The sequence below is a fragment of the Oryctolagus cuniculus genome, chromosome 13 (assembly GCF_051225735.1).
Source record: "Oryctolagus cuniculus isolate XC-2025 breed Fujian yellow rabbit chromosome 13, ASM5122573v1, whole genome shotgun sequence".
Taxonomy (NCBI): Eukaryota; Metazoa; Chordata; class Mammalia; order Lagomorpha; family Leporidae; genus Oryctolagus; species Oryctolagus cuniculus.
Window position 1 is genome coordinate 71529845 of NC_142879.1, and position 17192 is coordinate 71547036.

General features: G+C 41.4%; 1 protein-coding gene across 4 annotated transcripts in view; it reads left to right on the top strand.

Moving 5' to 3' along the window:
- UPF2 (UPF2 regulator of nonsense mediated mRNA decay) overlaps positions 1–17192 on the top strand; it is a 133350-nt gene that overhangs the window by 104043 nt on the left and 12115 nt on the right. For all 4 annotated transcript variants that reach the window (XM_008268086.5, XM_008268084.5, XM_089311761.1 and 1 more), the window contains exons 17-19: positions 2142–2246; positions 2553–2651; positions 11033–11200. In XM_008268086.5, coding sequence (XP_008266308.1) covers positions 2142–2246; positions 2553–2651; positions 11033–11200 — 372 coding nt within the window. The remainder of the gene's footprint in view (positions 1–2141; positions 2247–2552; positions 2652–11032; positions 11201–17192) is intronic.

The window sequence follows — 17192 nt, forward strand, 5'->3', positions numbered from 1 at the left end:
ATCAGCAGGAAGCTAGATGGAAAGTGGAGCAGCTGGGTCTTGAACCAGTGACCGTATGGGAAGTCGGCATTGCAGGTGGAGGCTTAACCTACTATGCCACAACACCAGCCCCAAAAGAAATGCACTTTAAGTATTTAGATTATTTGCTGCTGCTTTTCTTTCCAACCTTAGAACTCTAACCTTAAAGTAAATATTAATGAAAATTTAGAACTGAAATATGTAATTTGTTTTAGTATAATAGAGATTATATTGCTTTCTTTTCAAAATAAGGTTGCCCTAGAAACAGTCAGTAATACAATTTAAATTGACTTACTAAGGCTTGTATGAACAGCAAAGGGAAATGAGAAAGTATTTCCATTTTGTGTTTTCAAACTAATCTTATGGTTGGTTGTCTTTGAATTTTGCCATTGGGCAAGATCTAATCCAGCATTCTTGGTAAATATGGCATTAAAGAATACTCATTTTATAAATTCTTCTTTGTTGAGCTACGAGATGTTATAGTTATATTTTCCCCTCTAAATGTATTTCCTCCTTTTCAAACTTGAACGCTTATAATTTTGAGAGTTACGCCATTTGTAACCTTTGCCTATGTTTCCTGTTGACGACTGAATATTTTTACATGCTGTATAGTCTGTTTGCTGAGTATTAGACAGGCAAGCAGAATGTTTAATTGGAGGATCCATATGCCTGTGTTTGGAAGTGATTTACTTTTTTTTTTTTTTTTAATTAATTTATTTTTTTGACAGGCAGAGTGGATAGTGAGAGAGAGAGAGACAGAGAGAAAGGTCTTCCTTTGCCGTTGGTTCACCCTCCAATGGCCGCCGCGGCCGGCGCACCGCGCTGATCCGATGGCAGGAGCCAGGTACTTTTCCTGGTCTCCCATGGGGTGCAGGGCCCAAGCACCTGGGCCATCCTCCACTGCACTCCCTGGCCACAGCAGAGAGCTGGCCTGGAAGAGGGGCAACCGGGACAGAGTCTGGCGCCCCGACCGGGACTAGAACCCGGTGTGCCGGCGCCGCTAGGCGGAGGATTAGCCTAGTGAGCCGCGGCGCCGGCCGGAAAGTGATTTACTTTAAGAGAAATGAGATTGGAATAGTTTACTTCTTCTGCCACCCTATGAACACTATTTTCCATGACTATTCTTCAAGTGTAAAGAGGAGAAATTTGTTAAAGAAAGATAGTTATTAAATAAAGTTGGTTGTACATTAATAAAAGCAATGAAGGATGTTCAACTGAAAGACTAGACTTAAACTCTTCTAGAAAATTCTACAATTTGTACAATGGGTTTTTTTAATACTGACATGTATGGTAAATCTTTTGCCAGCTCACTTTACTCCACTGTGGTAAGCAAACTACCTAAAAGAGTGAAACTGAAGAATCATAAAATTTTTAAAAATTCTATTGCTTTTTCTCTCTTTTTTTTTAACTTTTATTCATTAATTTGAGAAACAGACCTACATAGAGAGATCTTGTATCTGCTCGTTCTTTCCCCCAGTGCCTACAACAGCAGTTGGAGAAGGGCCAGGCTAAAGCCAAGGAGCCTGGAACTCAATCCAGGTGTCTTGTGTGGATGACAGGGACCAAAGTGCTTGAGCCACCACCTGTTGCCTACTGGGTTACGAATTAGCACCAAGTTAGACTCAGAAGTATTTTTAGAACTTTAACCCAGGTGTGTGATATGTGATGTGTTGTTCCAAGTGGCAACATCTGTGCAAAATGCCTGCCACATAATAAATAATTACATGTGCATTTTTAAACTTTTTTAAGACATGTAAAATACGGTAGCCTTGAGCCAGCACCGTGGCTCATTTGGGTAATCCTCTGCCTGTGGCACCAGCAACCAGATTCTAGTCCCGCTTGGGGCGCCGGATTCTTTCCCGGTTGCTCCTCTTCCAGTCCAGCTCTCTGCTTGGGCCCTGCACCCGCATGGGAGACCAAGAGGAAGCACCTGGCTCCCAGCTTCAGATTGGCACAGTGCGCTGGCCATAGCGGCCATTTGGGGGGTGAACCAACAGAAGGAAGACCTTTCTCTCTGTCTCTCTCTCTCTCACTGTCTAACTCTGCCTGTCCAAAAAAAAAAAAAAATGTACATAGTAGCCTTTTTATAAGTGTTTTAATCTTCTAATATTAACCGATTTCAGGAAGGTTCTGATAATGATGATGATGAGGGAGAAGAAGAGGAAGAAGAGAATACAGATTACCTTACAGATTCCAATAAGGAGAATGAAACTGATGAAGAGAATACTGTACGTATGGCTAAAAAATTCACATTATGAAATTGTGCAGCATTTTCATAGTACTTGGATTTTAGCCACTGAAGTTTTTTCATTATTGAAAGAACAATGTTTGGAAATGCATGTATTTTCAATGTATTTTTCCCAGTCATTTTCCTTATTAACAAGTTTTTCGACCTTTAATAATGTTGTGTATTTTACTCACTTATTCCTTGAGTTATGTTGAACTGGTCGTTAATATAAAAAGGTTCTGCCATATGAAACGTTTCAGTTTAAATTTCTGATCTGATTTTGTTGTTTTTGTTTTATTTGAATAAGGAGGTAATGATTAAAGGAGGTGGACTGAAGCACGTGCCTTGTGTAGAAGATGAGGACTTTATTCAAGCTCTGGATAAAATGATGCTAGAAAATCTTCAGGTATTACATGTTCTGTTTGAAAGATTTTCTCAATACAATGTGGCTAACATGAAATTCTGATTAATATGAGGGTCTCATGTAAACATTTGCTTTTGCAGCAGGTTTTGAAAGTTTGTGTACCTGGTGACTGTCAGTAGGTCTTGCATCCCAAATGCCTTTTGCCTGTTCTTTGAGGTGGTCTGGGAGGATCTGTAGGAAATACAAGACATAGAACAGAGGAATTTTATTGTACTAGCCTCCATCTTTTCTCTCTTGAGTTCTGTCTCTAGTTACACAGAGAGAGGTAGAGAGAGAGAGAGAGAGAGAGAGGTCTTCCATCCGATGGTTCACTCGCCAATTGACCACAATTGATCTGCTGTAGGTGAGCAGATCTGAATCCAGGAGCCAGGAGCCTCCTCCAGGTCTCTCACATGGGTGCAGGGGCCCAAAGACTTGGGCCATCTTTCACTGCTATCTCAAGCCATAGCAGAGAGCTGGATCAGAAGTGGAGCAGCCAGGACTAGAACTGATGCCCATATGGGATGCTGGCGCTTCAGGCCAAGGTATTAACCCACTGTGCCACAGCGCTGGCCCCCTATCTCATCATTTCTAAGACCTTTTTCTTGCAGTACGTTAGTAGCCAAACTTTGCAGAACATAAACATTTAGGGATATTTATTATGTTAATAGCTTATATGCAAACAGAAATATTTGTTATTTAATATTTTTTAAAATTTAGTGTAATATTCATACTATAATGAACTAAACTTTATTTAAAAAATTTTTTTTAAATTAACAGTATTTTGTAGTAATATTTTTTCTTTTTTTCTTGAAGATTTATTTATTTATTTGAAACTCAGAGTTACACAGAGAGAGAGAGGTCTTCTGTCTGATGGCTCACTCCCCAAATGGCTGCAACGGCCGGAGCTGCGCCGATCCGAAGCCAGGAGCTAGGAGACTCCCCCGGGTCTCCCATGTGGGCGCAGAGGCTTTTCCTCCACTGCTTTCCAGGCCATAGCAGAGAGCCAGATGGGAAATGGAGCAGCCAGGTGGAGGATTAGCCAAGTGAGCTGTGGCGCTGCCAATTTTTTTTTTTTTTTTTTTTTGAAGATTTATTTATTTCAAAGACATAGTTACAGAGAAGCAGCGGCAGAGAGAGAGACAAAGAAAGAGAGAGATCTTCCATCCTCTGGTTCACTCCCCCATATGGCTACAACGGCTGGAGCTGCGCCAGTCCGAAGCCAGGAGCTAGGAGCTTCTTGCAGGTCTCCCACACGGGTGCAGGGGCCCAAGGACTTGGGCCATCCTCTACTGCACCGGCACCACTTTTTTTTTTTTTTTTTTTGAAAAGTAGAGTTAGAATGGGAGAAACAGAGATTTTCCATCTGCTGATTTACTCACCAAGTGGCCATGATGGTCAGGTCTTGACCAAGCTGAACCCAAGAGCCTGGAACTCCATTCAGTCTCCCATGTGGGTGAGGGTTCGCCAGCATTTGGGCCATATTCTACTACTTTCCCAGGCACATTAGAGGGAACTGGATCGGAAGTGGAGCCAGTTCTCACAGCAAATGCTGACATACCAGATGGCTGCTTAACCTGCTACACCACAACACTGGACCCTGTAGCTATCACTAAACCCTTTGATGTCTTGAGGAAACTGCTTTTTTTGGAATGGTGAGATGCATACCACCATTGGGGTGGTCAGTGAAGAATAGTAGAGGAAAGAATGAAGATACTTGATATAGCTAACTTTTGAGTTTTACTAAAAGGAAAGAAATGGCAGATCGTTAGGGTCACAGTTACATGCTAACGGACTAAGCCTTTAGGGAAGAAATAGTGGATTTCACTTTATTTGATGCTACTAAAGCCAAAGTTATGACCAAACACAAATTACCTTTAAGGTCTATCCACTTCTTCCTTCCTATATTAGTTTTTTTCATATTTCCAAAAAGCTCTTAATTTGTGAAATAATCTTACATTTTTATCATTTAGAAGCCCAAGTCATTAAATAAACCATCACTAAATCCCCTTGAGAAAATACATAGTTTACGTAGTATAGCTTTTCCTATTTCACATGAGTCAGTAGCCATTTTATTTACTCAGCCAGTCATTTATTTAGCAAATATTTTTTGAACAACTACTGTGTGTACCACAGGATGCAAGAGCCTGGGTATAGAGCAGTAAACAAAACAGACATTGTACTCATCAACAACTGAACAAGTACATAATTTCAAATTGTAGTAAATGCTGAGAATATAATGCTTTGGTAGATAGAAAAGGAATGTATCTCTGAGGTTATGTATTTTAAACAACACAGGTAAAACTGAGCCATCCATGTGAAAAATTAGAGGAATGTGGCAACAATGTGTCAGAGACCCTGAGGCAGAAAAGAACTTGTATTAGACAAACTAAAAGAAGGGTAGTGTTACTGGAACATAGTCTGTGGGAGGGTGGTACAGCATTAGATTACAAATTGTCATTGGGACCCTTTTGGAGGGACACAGTCCAACATGGAGCTGATTGGACAGGGGCAAAATCGAAAAGCAGGGAGCCTGGATAAAACGCCGTCATGGTAGTCCAGGAGCGAGAAATGGTCATCTGTCAGGTGGCAGGAAACATGGAGAGAAGTCTGAATTTGAAAGCCATTGGGAGATAGAATTGAACTGGATTGATTCGGTTCTTGATTGGCTATTGGGTGTATAGGGTTTGAGGTTGATAGTTTTCTTTTTTTAAAAAAAATTATTTTATTTATTTGAAAAAGTTACAGAGAGAGGTAGAGACAGAGAGGTCTTCTATCCACTGGTTTACTCCCCATTTGGCTGCAATGGACGGAGCTGCACCGATCCGAAGCCAGGAGCCAGGAGCTTCTTCTGGGTCTCTCTTGTGCGTACAGCGGCCCAAGGACTTGGGCCATCTTCTACTGCTTTCCCAGGCTGTAGCAAAGAGCTGGATTGGAAGAGGAGCAGCCAGGACTAGAACCGGTGCCCATGTGGGATGCTGGCACTTCAGGCCAGGGCTTTAACCCGCTGCACCGTAGCGCCAGCCCCCGGTTGATAGTTTTCTAGTTTGGACCAGTGTCTGTTGTGCAGGACTGGAAAGAAAAGAGTGAGCAAGAGTTCCACTTTGGCCCTATGAAGTTTGAGAAACGTGTGAGATGTCAAAATGGAAATATTTGCATACCAGAGATGTGTGGAGTGTTGAAAGTGGTAGGCAGAACATAGTTAAAACCATGGAAGTAAAGGTGTAAGGTATGAAGGGGAAGAGACACACATAAAGGATTGAAGCTTGCGGAATCTCAGCATTTAGTAACATGGTAGTAAAGCTGCTGCTGTCAAAAGAGTAGGAGGCTTTGATATGGTCCAGTGATTGTTGCTTTTGCAGGTATGTGATAAGCAAGCTGTAAGTACTGGAAAATGTCAGAGGGGAAGTTAGTTTGAACATTCCTTTTTCAGGAGATGCTTATTGTGCTAAAGAGAAAAACCTAGAGGCCAGCACTGTGGCATAGTGGGTAAAGCCACCGCCTGCAGTGCCAGCATCACATATGGGCATTGGTTCTAGTCCTGGCTGCTCCACTTCCAATCCAGCTCTCTGCTATGGCCTAGGAAAGCAGTAAAGATGGCCCAAGTCCTTGGACCCCTGCACCCGTATGGGAGACCTGCAAGAAGCTCCTGGCTCCTGGCTTCGGATCAGCGCAGCTCCAGCTGTTGTGGCCATTTGAAGAGTGAACCATCAGATTGAAGACATACTTCTCTGTCTCTCCTTCTCTCTTTGTGTAACTCTGACTTTCAAATAAATAAAATACATCTTTAAAAAAAAAGAGAGAGAAAAACCTAATCCTGTATTAGGCCCTACTTTCTATTTTTTTAAAATATTTATTTATTTGAATAAATATTTGAAAGGTGGAGTTAGAGGAAGGGGCAGAGGCAGAGAAGTCTTCCATCCACTGGTTCACTCTCCAAATGGCCACAAGGCCAGAGCTGGGCCAGGCCAAAGCCGGGAGCCAGGGGATTCTTCCTGGTCTCCCACGTGGTTGCAGGGACCCAAGCACCTGGGCCATCCTCTGCTGCCTTCTACTTTGGAAGTGGAACTGGGACTCGAACCAGTGCCCGTTGGAGATGCTGACACTGCAGGTGGCAGCTTAACCTGCTGTACCACAACAGCAACTCCATGCCCTAATTTCTTAACATCAGATACTGAAAGTGAACAGCTATGTAGCTCTCTTTGTTTTAGTGACGTTGTCTTAGGAAGATGCTGTATTGTAGAGATACTAAATCTTCGTAATTCAGGTCCTTAAACTTAGTGCAATCTCAATTATGTCCTACTGGGAGAATTTTTTTCTCCCTCAGGGAAAAGAGATGAACAGGGACATGGATGCAGAACAAATTTAAGATAAGTCTTAAAATCATCTGTAAGAAATAGCAAAATAGCTAAGACATTTCTGTAAAATGATGGCTGAAAAGTTTTACAAGATACTGACACATTTTAAACTTACATAATTATTTTGGTATAAGAATAGAGAGATTGATAAAACAGTTTGAGAATCTAAAATAGATATAAAACATGGTGAGTCAATAGTATAAAGATAATATTTTGAATCAGTTGGAGAAAATAGTAAACAAGTAAAGCTGGATTCAACAAATAGTAAGCAAAAATAAAACTGGATTTCAGTTTTATTTCAACAACAGAATAAATTGCAAATCTGTTGGCCATTGGCCTCTGAGTCAAAGTGGTTTAGGCCCGTTTACACAGTACCATCAAAGCCATCAAATGCTATTAGTACTCCCATTTTTTAGGAGACTTTGAAAAGGCAAGAAACTTTCTTGAGGCTGCATGGTATTAAGTTGTAGCAAGTGATCCTCTGGACTAATGGGAAAGATAAATGTCCCAGTTTTTTAATTGAATGAAAAATGATTGGCAGAATCATGCTAAAGCTCACTGGTAATCAAATGATACACACATTTAGGTAAACGAGCCTTTTTCACATATCAGATCAACAGCTATTAGAATGTAGTAATTCACAGTGTGTTTTTGTGTGTGAGTGAACATCTACATTTGGTCACTGAGAATCATTCTGGCCTTTGGGGAGGGAAATTTGGTAAACCTATTAAATAGGCATGCCGTTTCATCTAAAGATGTACCCCAGTTTGGTTCTTTCCTTTATACAGTTAAATGTTCAGAGATGTGACCTTGCTTATAATAGGGAAAAAAAGGTCCTCAGCTTTCAGTTAGGGACAATTAAATAAGGATGTAGGCATTTAATTAGCTCAATATATACTCAAATAGAAAGATGCCCATGGCATAGGATTAAAAAGAAGAAAAATATGTGTGTTTAATGTAGAACAGTATGTACAGTGGCTGCTTGGGTATATATGCATTAGTATATGTGAGAGAACATACTACACTGTTAACAGTTGTTGCATCTTTGGGGTGAGACAGAGATAGCTAGAGGAATTAGTATGGACACACTTAATAATACATTTTTGTATTTAAATATTTTAAAAAGAGACTATGTTAATTTTGTGATCAGAAGAAAACATAGTTTTCTTTCTTTTTTCTTTTTTTTTTTTTTACAGGCAGAGTGGACAGTGAGAGAGAGAGACAGAGAGAAAGGTCTTCCTTTTGCTGTTGGTTCACCCTCCAATGGCCGCTGCGGCCGGCGCACCGCGCTGATCCGATGGCAGGAGCCAGGAGCCAGGTGCTTTTCCTGGTCTCCCATGGGGTGCAGGGCCCAAGCAACTGGGCCATCCTCCACTGCACTCCCTGGCCACAGCAGAGAGCTAGCCTGGAAGAGGGGCAACCGGGACAGAATCCGGCGCCCCGACCGGGACTAGAACCCGGTGTGCCGGCGCCGCTAGGCGGAGGATTAGCCTAGTGAGCCGCGGCGCCGGCCCGAAAACATAGTTTTCAAATCAAGATTTTTCTGGGTGCTGGCGCCATGGCTCACTAGGTTAATCCTCCGCTTGCAGCGCCGGCATCCCATACGGGTACCAGTTCTAGTCCCGGTAACTCCTCTTCCAGTCCAGCTCTCTGCTGTGGCCTGGGAAGGCAATGAAGGATGGCCCAAATCCTTGGGCCCCTGCACCTGTGTGGGAGACCAGGAAGAGCACCTGGCTTCGGATAGGTGCAGCTCCATCCGTCGCGTCTGTTTGGGGAGTGAACCAACAGAGGGAAGACCTTTCTCTGTCTCTCTCACTGTTTGTAATTCTTTTTTTTTTTTTTTTTTTTTGACAGGCAGAGTTAGAGAAGCAGAGAGAAAGGTCTTCCTTTTTCCGTTGGTTCACCCCCCAAGTGGCCGCTACCAGAGGCCAGGTGCTTCCTCCTGGTCTCCTATGTGGGTGCAGGGCCCAAGGACTTGGGCCATCCTCCACTGCCTTCCCGGGCCACAGTCAAGAGCTGGACTGGAGGAGGAGCAACTGGGACAGAATCCGGCGCCCCAACCAGGACTAGAACCTGGGGTACCGGCGCCACAGGCGGAGGATTAGCTTAGTGAGCCGCGGCGCCGGCCTCACTGTCTGTAATTCTATCTGTCAAATTAAAAAAAAGTGGAATTGGAAGCTTCTTTTTAAAAAAAAAAAAAGATTTTTCTAACATTCTTTCAAATTTTAGTTTATAAATACCTTATGAATCTCTATGAGAGGACTTTAAGCACATTCTAATGAAATAGAATAGAGTTTAAAAAACAATAAAAACAAACCTCTTAAACATTTTACTTGATTTACAGATTTACAAGTCTGGCAAATATAAGGCCAGTATCAAAATGCTACATAGGTGGTAGAGCAATTTCAAAACCTCCAATGCCTTTCAGCATTACCTGCCTAGCTTTGAGGAATCATATTCTGCTATATATCAGACATAGATAACTGTTTATAAGTCCCTAAACTCACCATGTGATTTCCTGTCCTTGACATTTGAATCTGTTCTTTTCCTGCTTAAATTCCCTCTTTACCCTAGACTGCTTTTCTACCATCTGTTTTAAAGAGGTCATATTATGTCTTTAACATTCTCAAATGTCCCATTTCTAATCAACCTTTTGTGAAATCTCTACTCACCCACTTCCAACCAGGCACAGATGGTCACTCCCTCCTCTAGTCAGGTGGTACATCTTCTCTTGTATCATAGGTAATAGGTTTATATATCTATATTACTTAACAAGTTTATGAGTTCTTTGAAGGTAGACACTAAGTCTTTTTAATATTATGATCTCCAAGCCTAACACATGGTAAATCTTCACTGAAAATTCGTTTAATTAATTGGTCAAAAAATTTCAGTGTAAAAATGTTTTAAAAAATTTATATACCAGACTGGTGCCATGGCTCACTTGGTTAATCCTCCGCCTGCAGTGCTGGCATCCCATATGGGAGCCAGTTCTAGTCCCAGTTGCTCCTCTTCCAGTCCAGCTCTCTACTGTGGCCTGGGAGGCCAGTGGAGGATGGCCTAAGTGCTTGGGCCCCCGCACCCACATGGGAGACCAGGAAGAAGCTCCTGGCTTCGGATCGGTGCGGCACCCGCCGATTTGAGGGGTGAACCAACGGAAGGAAGACCTTTCTCTGTCTCTCTCTCTCACTGTCTAACTCTGTCAAATAAATAAAAAAAAATTGGTATTATGAGCCCTCCAAAATGGGTTGGTAGTCAGAATGGCTATTGAATGCATTCACTATTGAATATAGTAAAGGAGTGTGTGGGAGCACTACGAAAAGGGATCACCCCTAAAGGATAGAGGAGTCAAACTGATTAACAGAGCATTGTGACGTGTTGGGAAGATGTGTGCTGTGAAGATGAATAAAAATGTATTTGTGGCAATTCCCAACTTGACTCTCACTGGGATTAAACATGACAATAGGTCTGATCTGATTTCATCATCATTTAAAAAAAATCATCTATTATTTTTCACTTTATGTTTCTGTGTGGGAGCAAACTGTTGAAATCCTTACTTAAGGTATACTAAGCTGATCTTCTGTATATTAAGATAATTGAAAATGAATCTTGATGTGAATGGAAGGGGAGAGGGAGTGGGAAAGGGGAGGGTTGTGGGTGGGAGGGACGGTATGGGGGGGGAAGCCATTGTAACCCATGAGTCGTACTTTGGAAATTTATATTCATTAAATAAAAGATAAAAAAAAAAATGTATTTGTGGGACAGGGAACCTGTATAGGACATGTGACATTGTATGCTTTGGAGAGGCTTGGAGCAATGAGCATGAGCCAGATTACATGGTTCCTTCCAAGTCGTCTGAGGTTAGTCAGGAGAAATACTCCCTTGGTCCGCCTGTGTTTGAGAAACGATCTCCAGCTTTAGGATTGTGATATTTTAGGAAAGCACTGAATAAATTGCTTGTAATTTATATTTATGTATATCCTTGTGTAGCTTAGAGTATTTATGTGAATCTTAATTTCTGTCTTTAAGCAACGAAGTGGAGAATCTGTTAAAGTGCACCAACTTGATGTTGCAATTCCTTTGCATCTCAAAAGCCAGCTGAAGAAAGGTCCCCCACTTGGTGGTGGGGAAGGAGAGGCAGAGTCCACAGACACCATGCCATTTGTCATGTTAACAAGAAAAGGCAATAAACAGCAGGTAAGAAACTGTCCACTGTGTGGTTCCAGCTGATTGTCAGGTATCAAGGATAAGGAATAGCTTTCTTTTCTATGTTTTAAAGTACCTCTGTTGTTTAAAGTTTTAAAATTTTTTTGAAAGAGTGTCAGGGAGGGACAGAGCAAGACAGAGATTTTCTACTGCTCTACTTCCCAAATGGCTAAAACTGTTAGAGGTGGGCCAGGCCACAGCCAGAAACCTGGAACACTATCTGGGTCTCCCATGTGGGTGACAGGGACCCAAGTACTCAGGCTGTCCATCATCCTACTGCTTCCCAGGTGCATTAGCAGAGAGCTGGATCAGAAATGGAGCAGCCAAGATTCAAACTAGCTCTTCCATGAGGGATGCTAGTGTCACAGATGTTGGCTTAACCCACTTTGCCAGGCACCAGCCCTGTTTTTAAATTATCTTTTGCCTACAAAGGGAGAAGAGGTGGGAACTTTTCATGTATTTGGTGGTAGACATTTTATCCATTAGATGTATGGAAAACATCTGACTTTTTAGTGGAAAGGATAAATTTGAAATTCATATATGTTTGTAAAAACATGTAAATAGTGTGACTTTCAGGGGGAATGTTACTGAAACAAGCTCAAGTTGGGGAAAGAAAGGATAATGTCAACTAATACATCTGAATATGCTCGGTTTCTGGACTCCTGCAAAATATTGTTGTTTGAGTCCCAGTCCTTCTCTTTCCCTCCTCCTTTCCCTTGTCTTCCACGTGGTCTCTAAACCATCTCCCAAACCAAGCTGTTACTCTAGGTGACAGGGCAGGGAACACCTGGCCTATGGATGGTATAAGGCCTGCAGAATCATTTGGTCTGGCCCTGCCAAGGCAACCACAGGTGGGACTTGAAGTCAGTAATCTACAGCAGGGTAATTTTTAAGTTGGTAATTTTGTGTGGCCTGCAAGTAATGTTATAAAAATTCAAATAACTCTGGGCAGATAAAAGGTTTCCCACCCTCTACTCTAGAGATTCAAACATTCATCCATCAGATACTTACTTTTAAATACTTTTTTTTTATTTTGCCAAACTTAATTTCTTAAATTTTTACATTTTATTTGTTTGACAGAGAAATATCCCATTCGCTTATTCACTTTCCAGTTGCCTGCCACAGCCAGAGCTGGGTCAGACCAAGGCCAAGAGCTGGGAATTCAGTCTGAGTCTCCCACGTTGGCGGCAGAGACTCATTTACTCAAGCCATCATCTAGTGCCTTCCAGGGTGTCCATTAGCAGGAATATGGAATGGAGAGCAGAAGTGGGACTCAAACTGAGGCACTCCAGTATGGAAGGTGGCCAGCCTAGCCACTGTGCCAAATACTTGCCCCATCAGATGTTTATTGGGCATTTTCTTTGTGCCAGATACTCCTGTAGATTCTTAGCGTTTAATAAAAGGACAGAGGCACTGGGACCAGCCTTGCAACACAGCAGGTTAAACCTCCTCTTGGGATATGCACATCCGGAATCGGGATCCCTAGCATTGAGTTCCAGCACTACTGATTCCAGCTGCTGACTGATGCACACCTTGGGAAGCAGGTGCTGATGCCCTAAGGACTTGGTTCCCTACCATCCTCATAGGTGATGCAGATGGAGGTCCTGGCTCCTGGCTTCAGTCTGGCCCAGCCTGGTCTGCTGCATGCATCTGAGGAGTGAACCTGCAGATGGAAGATCCCTGTGTCTGTCTCTTTATGCCTTTCAAATAAATAAACCTTTAAAAAAATAAAGACAAAGCCTCACCATCATGGAACTCAGATCCTTCTGAAACAGACATCTGCAGACTGTGAAGTGTGGTGTGGACAAGGATGAGGCCATCTTTCAGACCCAGTTCTAGGGTGTGCCATGTACCATTAAGTTCAACAAAATCTTTTCCTATTTTACTATTACAGAAATCAGACTGATTCTTAGAGTTGATGGAATCAAAATAATTGGCAGCAAATTTTTCTTAGTGATTTAGTAAAAACACGGTGCATCTTAAATGTTAGATTTTTATGAAAGAATAGACCTAATGTCAGGTTAGTAATAATGTTGTGAAGAAAAAGCAAGATGATGGCTGGCACCGCGGCTCAGTAGGCTAATCCTCCGCCTTGCGGTGCCGGCTCACCGGGTTCTAGTCCCTGTCGGGGCGCCGGATTCTGTCCCGGTTGCCCCTCTTCCAGGCCAGCTCTCTGCTGTGGCCCGGGAGTGCAGTGGAGGATGGCCCAAGTGCTTGGGCCCTGCACCCACATGGGAGACCAGGAGAAGTACCTGGCTCCTGGCTTTGGATCAGCGCAGTGCGCCAGCTGCGGTGGCCATTGGAGGGTGAACCAACGGCAAAAGGAAGACCTTTCTCTCTGTTTCTCTCTCTCACTGTCCACTCTGCCTGTCAAAAAAAAAAAAAAAAAAAAGGCAAGATGAGAGGATAGAAGGTAGGGATTGGAACAGATCGTCAGAGGGAGATGGCAGTTGTAGATAGGATACTTGGAGACTTGTGTCATGAGTGATCATCTGTGATTGAAAGGACCCAGGACAACCTCAAGAGAATTAATACCTTGGGTAGTTGTTATCTCTGCTTTTGTCAGGTAACTTCTTGTTTACACAAGGCTTCAAAGTTGTACAAGATACCATTATTTCACTATACTGCAAGTAAATTTTTTTTTAAGATTCATTTATTTATTTGAAAGTCAGAGTTACACAGAGAGAGAAGAAGAGGCAGAGAGAGAAAGAGAGATCTTCCATCTGCTGGTTCACCTACCAGTTGGCCACAGTGACCAGAGCTGGGCTGATCCGGAGCTAGAAACTTCTTCCAGATCTCCGACACGGGTGCAGGGGCCAAAGGACTTGGAACATCTGGGACATGAACTGGTGCCCATATGCGATGGGGGCACTGCAGGCGGTGGCCCTCCCCACTACGCCACAGCACCAGCCCCAGTAAATCTTTTTTTTTTTTTTTTAAGCTTCATATTTTTTTTATTTGACAGGCAGAGTTAGAGACAGAGAGAGAAACAAATCTTCCATCTGCTTGTACACTCCCCAAATGGCCACAAAGGCTGGGTTGGGTCAGGCTGAAGCCAGGAGCTAGGAACTTCATCTGGGTGTCCCACGTGGGTTTAGGGCCTCAAGCAATTGGCCATCCTCTGCTGGTTTCCCAGGCACATTAGCAGGGAGCTAGATTGGAAATGGAGCAGCCTGGACTTGAACTGGCGCCCATATGGGATGCCAACTCTGCAGGTGACAGCTTAACCCACTGTGTCGCAGCACTGGCCTCATATACTGCACGTAAATCTTGATTACCGACTGTGTACCAGTTAGAAACATGGCTTGTGTTACTGAAAACTAACTTTGAGTTCTGTGTGAAGCATTGCTGTGTCTTCCTTAGATATTGCCATTGTCAGATCTTGCCTGTACCCCAGGCTCTAAGTAGGCTTTTCTGTATGTTCAGGAAATATCTCATCCCCCTTCCATAGACCAGGCACTTTACCAGTCCGTTGTCTTCCTCTCTTAGCTCTGGAGAAAATAAAAGATTTTTGTTCTTGATGGTGACACTGTTGGTGGTGAGTTCTCTAAACCTGGTTTTGTACCTAAATCTTTGTCAAAACTGCCCTTTATAGAGCACATGGAACTGCTAATTCACCACTGTTACCAGGATTCTCAAATCCCAGAAATTTTGCCTTGGGGTAGGGGGGGGTGGGTAGGGTAGAGGCGGCTGGACTGCTAAATTCCTGAACTAGACCTCTTTGTTTTTCAGTCATCACATGTTCAATCTCCTTTGTTATCTTTTTGTTGTAAAGCTCTCAACTCTTGTACCTCCCCATTCCTATCACCAACTTTTCTTAGCATAAAAGAGAGGAGAGCTGTGTGTGTGTGTAAGGCAGTGTATGGGAACTTCAGTGAAAAATTCCTTGGTACCCATTCTTGTACTGCCACTAAAAAATGGTATTACATTGGCACACTTCTTGGTCCTTTAGGAATATCAATGTCTTTTTTAAAGATCAAATTATAGAATAATAAATAATCAGCTTTCCTTTTTACTCCTTTTTTGAGATGTGCATGAAAATTCATTGTCACCATTGTCTACTTGTGCATTCCTGCTGGATCCTTTGTAGAGCACACATACATTGAAAATAAGGTGAATCAAAGCCTACCTTATAAAACTTCAGAGCTTTGAAAAATAGATTAATTTCAGGAACCTGAAATTCCAAATTACATGGGCCAAAATAAGACTATTTGGGGTTCCAAGTGGATAGATTATAAACTGTGTGTCTCATATAACTTTATACAAAATGAGGAGTTTGGGGGCAGGTATTGTGGATCATGAGTTAAACCACACTTGGGATGTCAACATCCCGTATCAGAGTGCCATTTTGAGTGTCCCAGCTGCACTACTTCCTATTCAGCTTCCTGATGATGCTCTTGGGAAGGCAGTAGATGATGGCCCAACTACTTGGGTTCCTACCACCCACATAAGAGACCAATTTGGAGTTCCTACCTCCTGACTTCAGCGTGGCCCAGCCCTGCCATTTGGGAAGTGATCCACTTGAGGGAAGGTCTCCATCTCCATCTCTTGTTTCTCTCTGGTATGTGTGTGTGTGTGACTCTGCCTTTCAAGTAAATACTCTTTAGAAAAAATAAAACACCAGCTCTTAAGCATTAAAAAAAAAGAGGGGTTCAGAGTCCCACTTATTAAAATGTGAAGTTTAGTTTTAATGTTTAATACTTCATTGAACTTAAAAAATCTTACAAACATGAAATGAAAGTTATTAAGTAAATTTTCAACTCTTAGGAACATTATTGAGATTTTAGAAAATGCTCAATTTTAAGAACATTACTTGAAGAAACATCATTGGTATTTTGTGGCCTGAAAAAGAAAGTGTATTTTGTTCTGATTTTTATTTTTTTATTTGCCTTTTGGGTGTTGGCTCTTTGGGTGCAACGGTTTTTCTACAAATGTAAAATATGTTGCCTTATAGGAATCTTTCATTTTTAATGAAAGATCTCTTTGTGCATCAAAATTTGTGTCCAGAAATAACTTCTGTTATAGTCATTAGGAATAAAAAAAAATTTAGACCAATAAAGTGAGTAGTTGAAGAGAAAAAGATAAAACTTCTTAATTTCCTTGTAGATTTAGATATTTGTGAATGACAATAATGAATTTAAATTAAATACTAAATTCATTAAAACAAAAATATAATGTTTTAAAGAGCTTTTTGATTTAACATGCATAATTTATAGCTTAATAGTTGCAGTTAAACCATCTTTTGGCAGTTAATATTTATTAGGAGTCATGATTTGCTATGTTTTGACTGGAGTAGTTGATATCTAGCACAATAATTTGAAATTATTATGTTTTTATACATATATAGTTTTGTCAAAATTCAATTACAGTTATGGTTGGTTTTAAAATGCAGCCTAAATCACCTTTACTGATGTTACCATGTTCCAGGAAATTTAGTTTGAGTGAATTTAATCATTTTGTCATCTAATTTGCTGTTAAAAAAGAAGTATCTTCTAAGAGTGTATTAACAGCTTTATAGTATAGGCATTTGGCAAGGGTTCTGTCGCTAAATCTGTCTCTTCATTTTTCTGAATTTAATACTGTGTTATTTTTAAGTATGTAACAGTTGAGAACTTCTCCTTTTATAAAAGCTTGTCTTAGATCGTAAAACATGTTTTGTTCATCTTTTATTATTTCTCTTTGGAAGATGTAAATGCAGAAATTGTTAGTCTTATAAATGAATAGAAAGCCTTAATTTTTCACATTTTTAGGTCAACTTCATTAGAAAGTTTCTTTATAATATTGTATGCTGTTTCAGTAGCATGATTTGTGCCATCATCATTAGCCTCACTACTGAATTCTAAGTAAGTTTGAAATTTTATCACCCAAAACCTAATAAGAGGGAGGATGGGTCACTCTTTTATTTTTAAGTTTTTAATTTATTTATTTGACAGAGTTAGACAGTAAGAGACAGAGAGAAAGGTCTTCCTTCCGTTGGTTCACC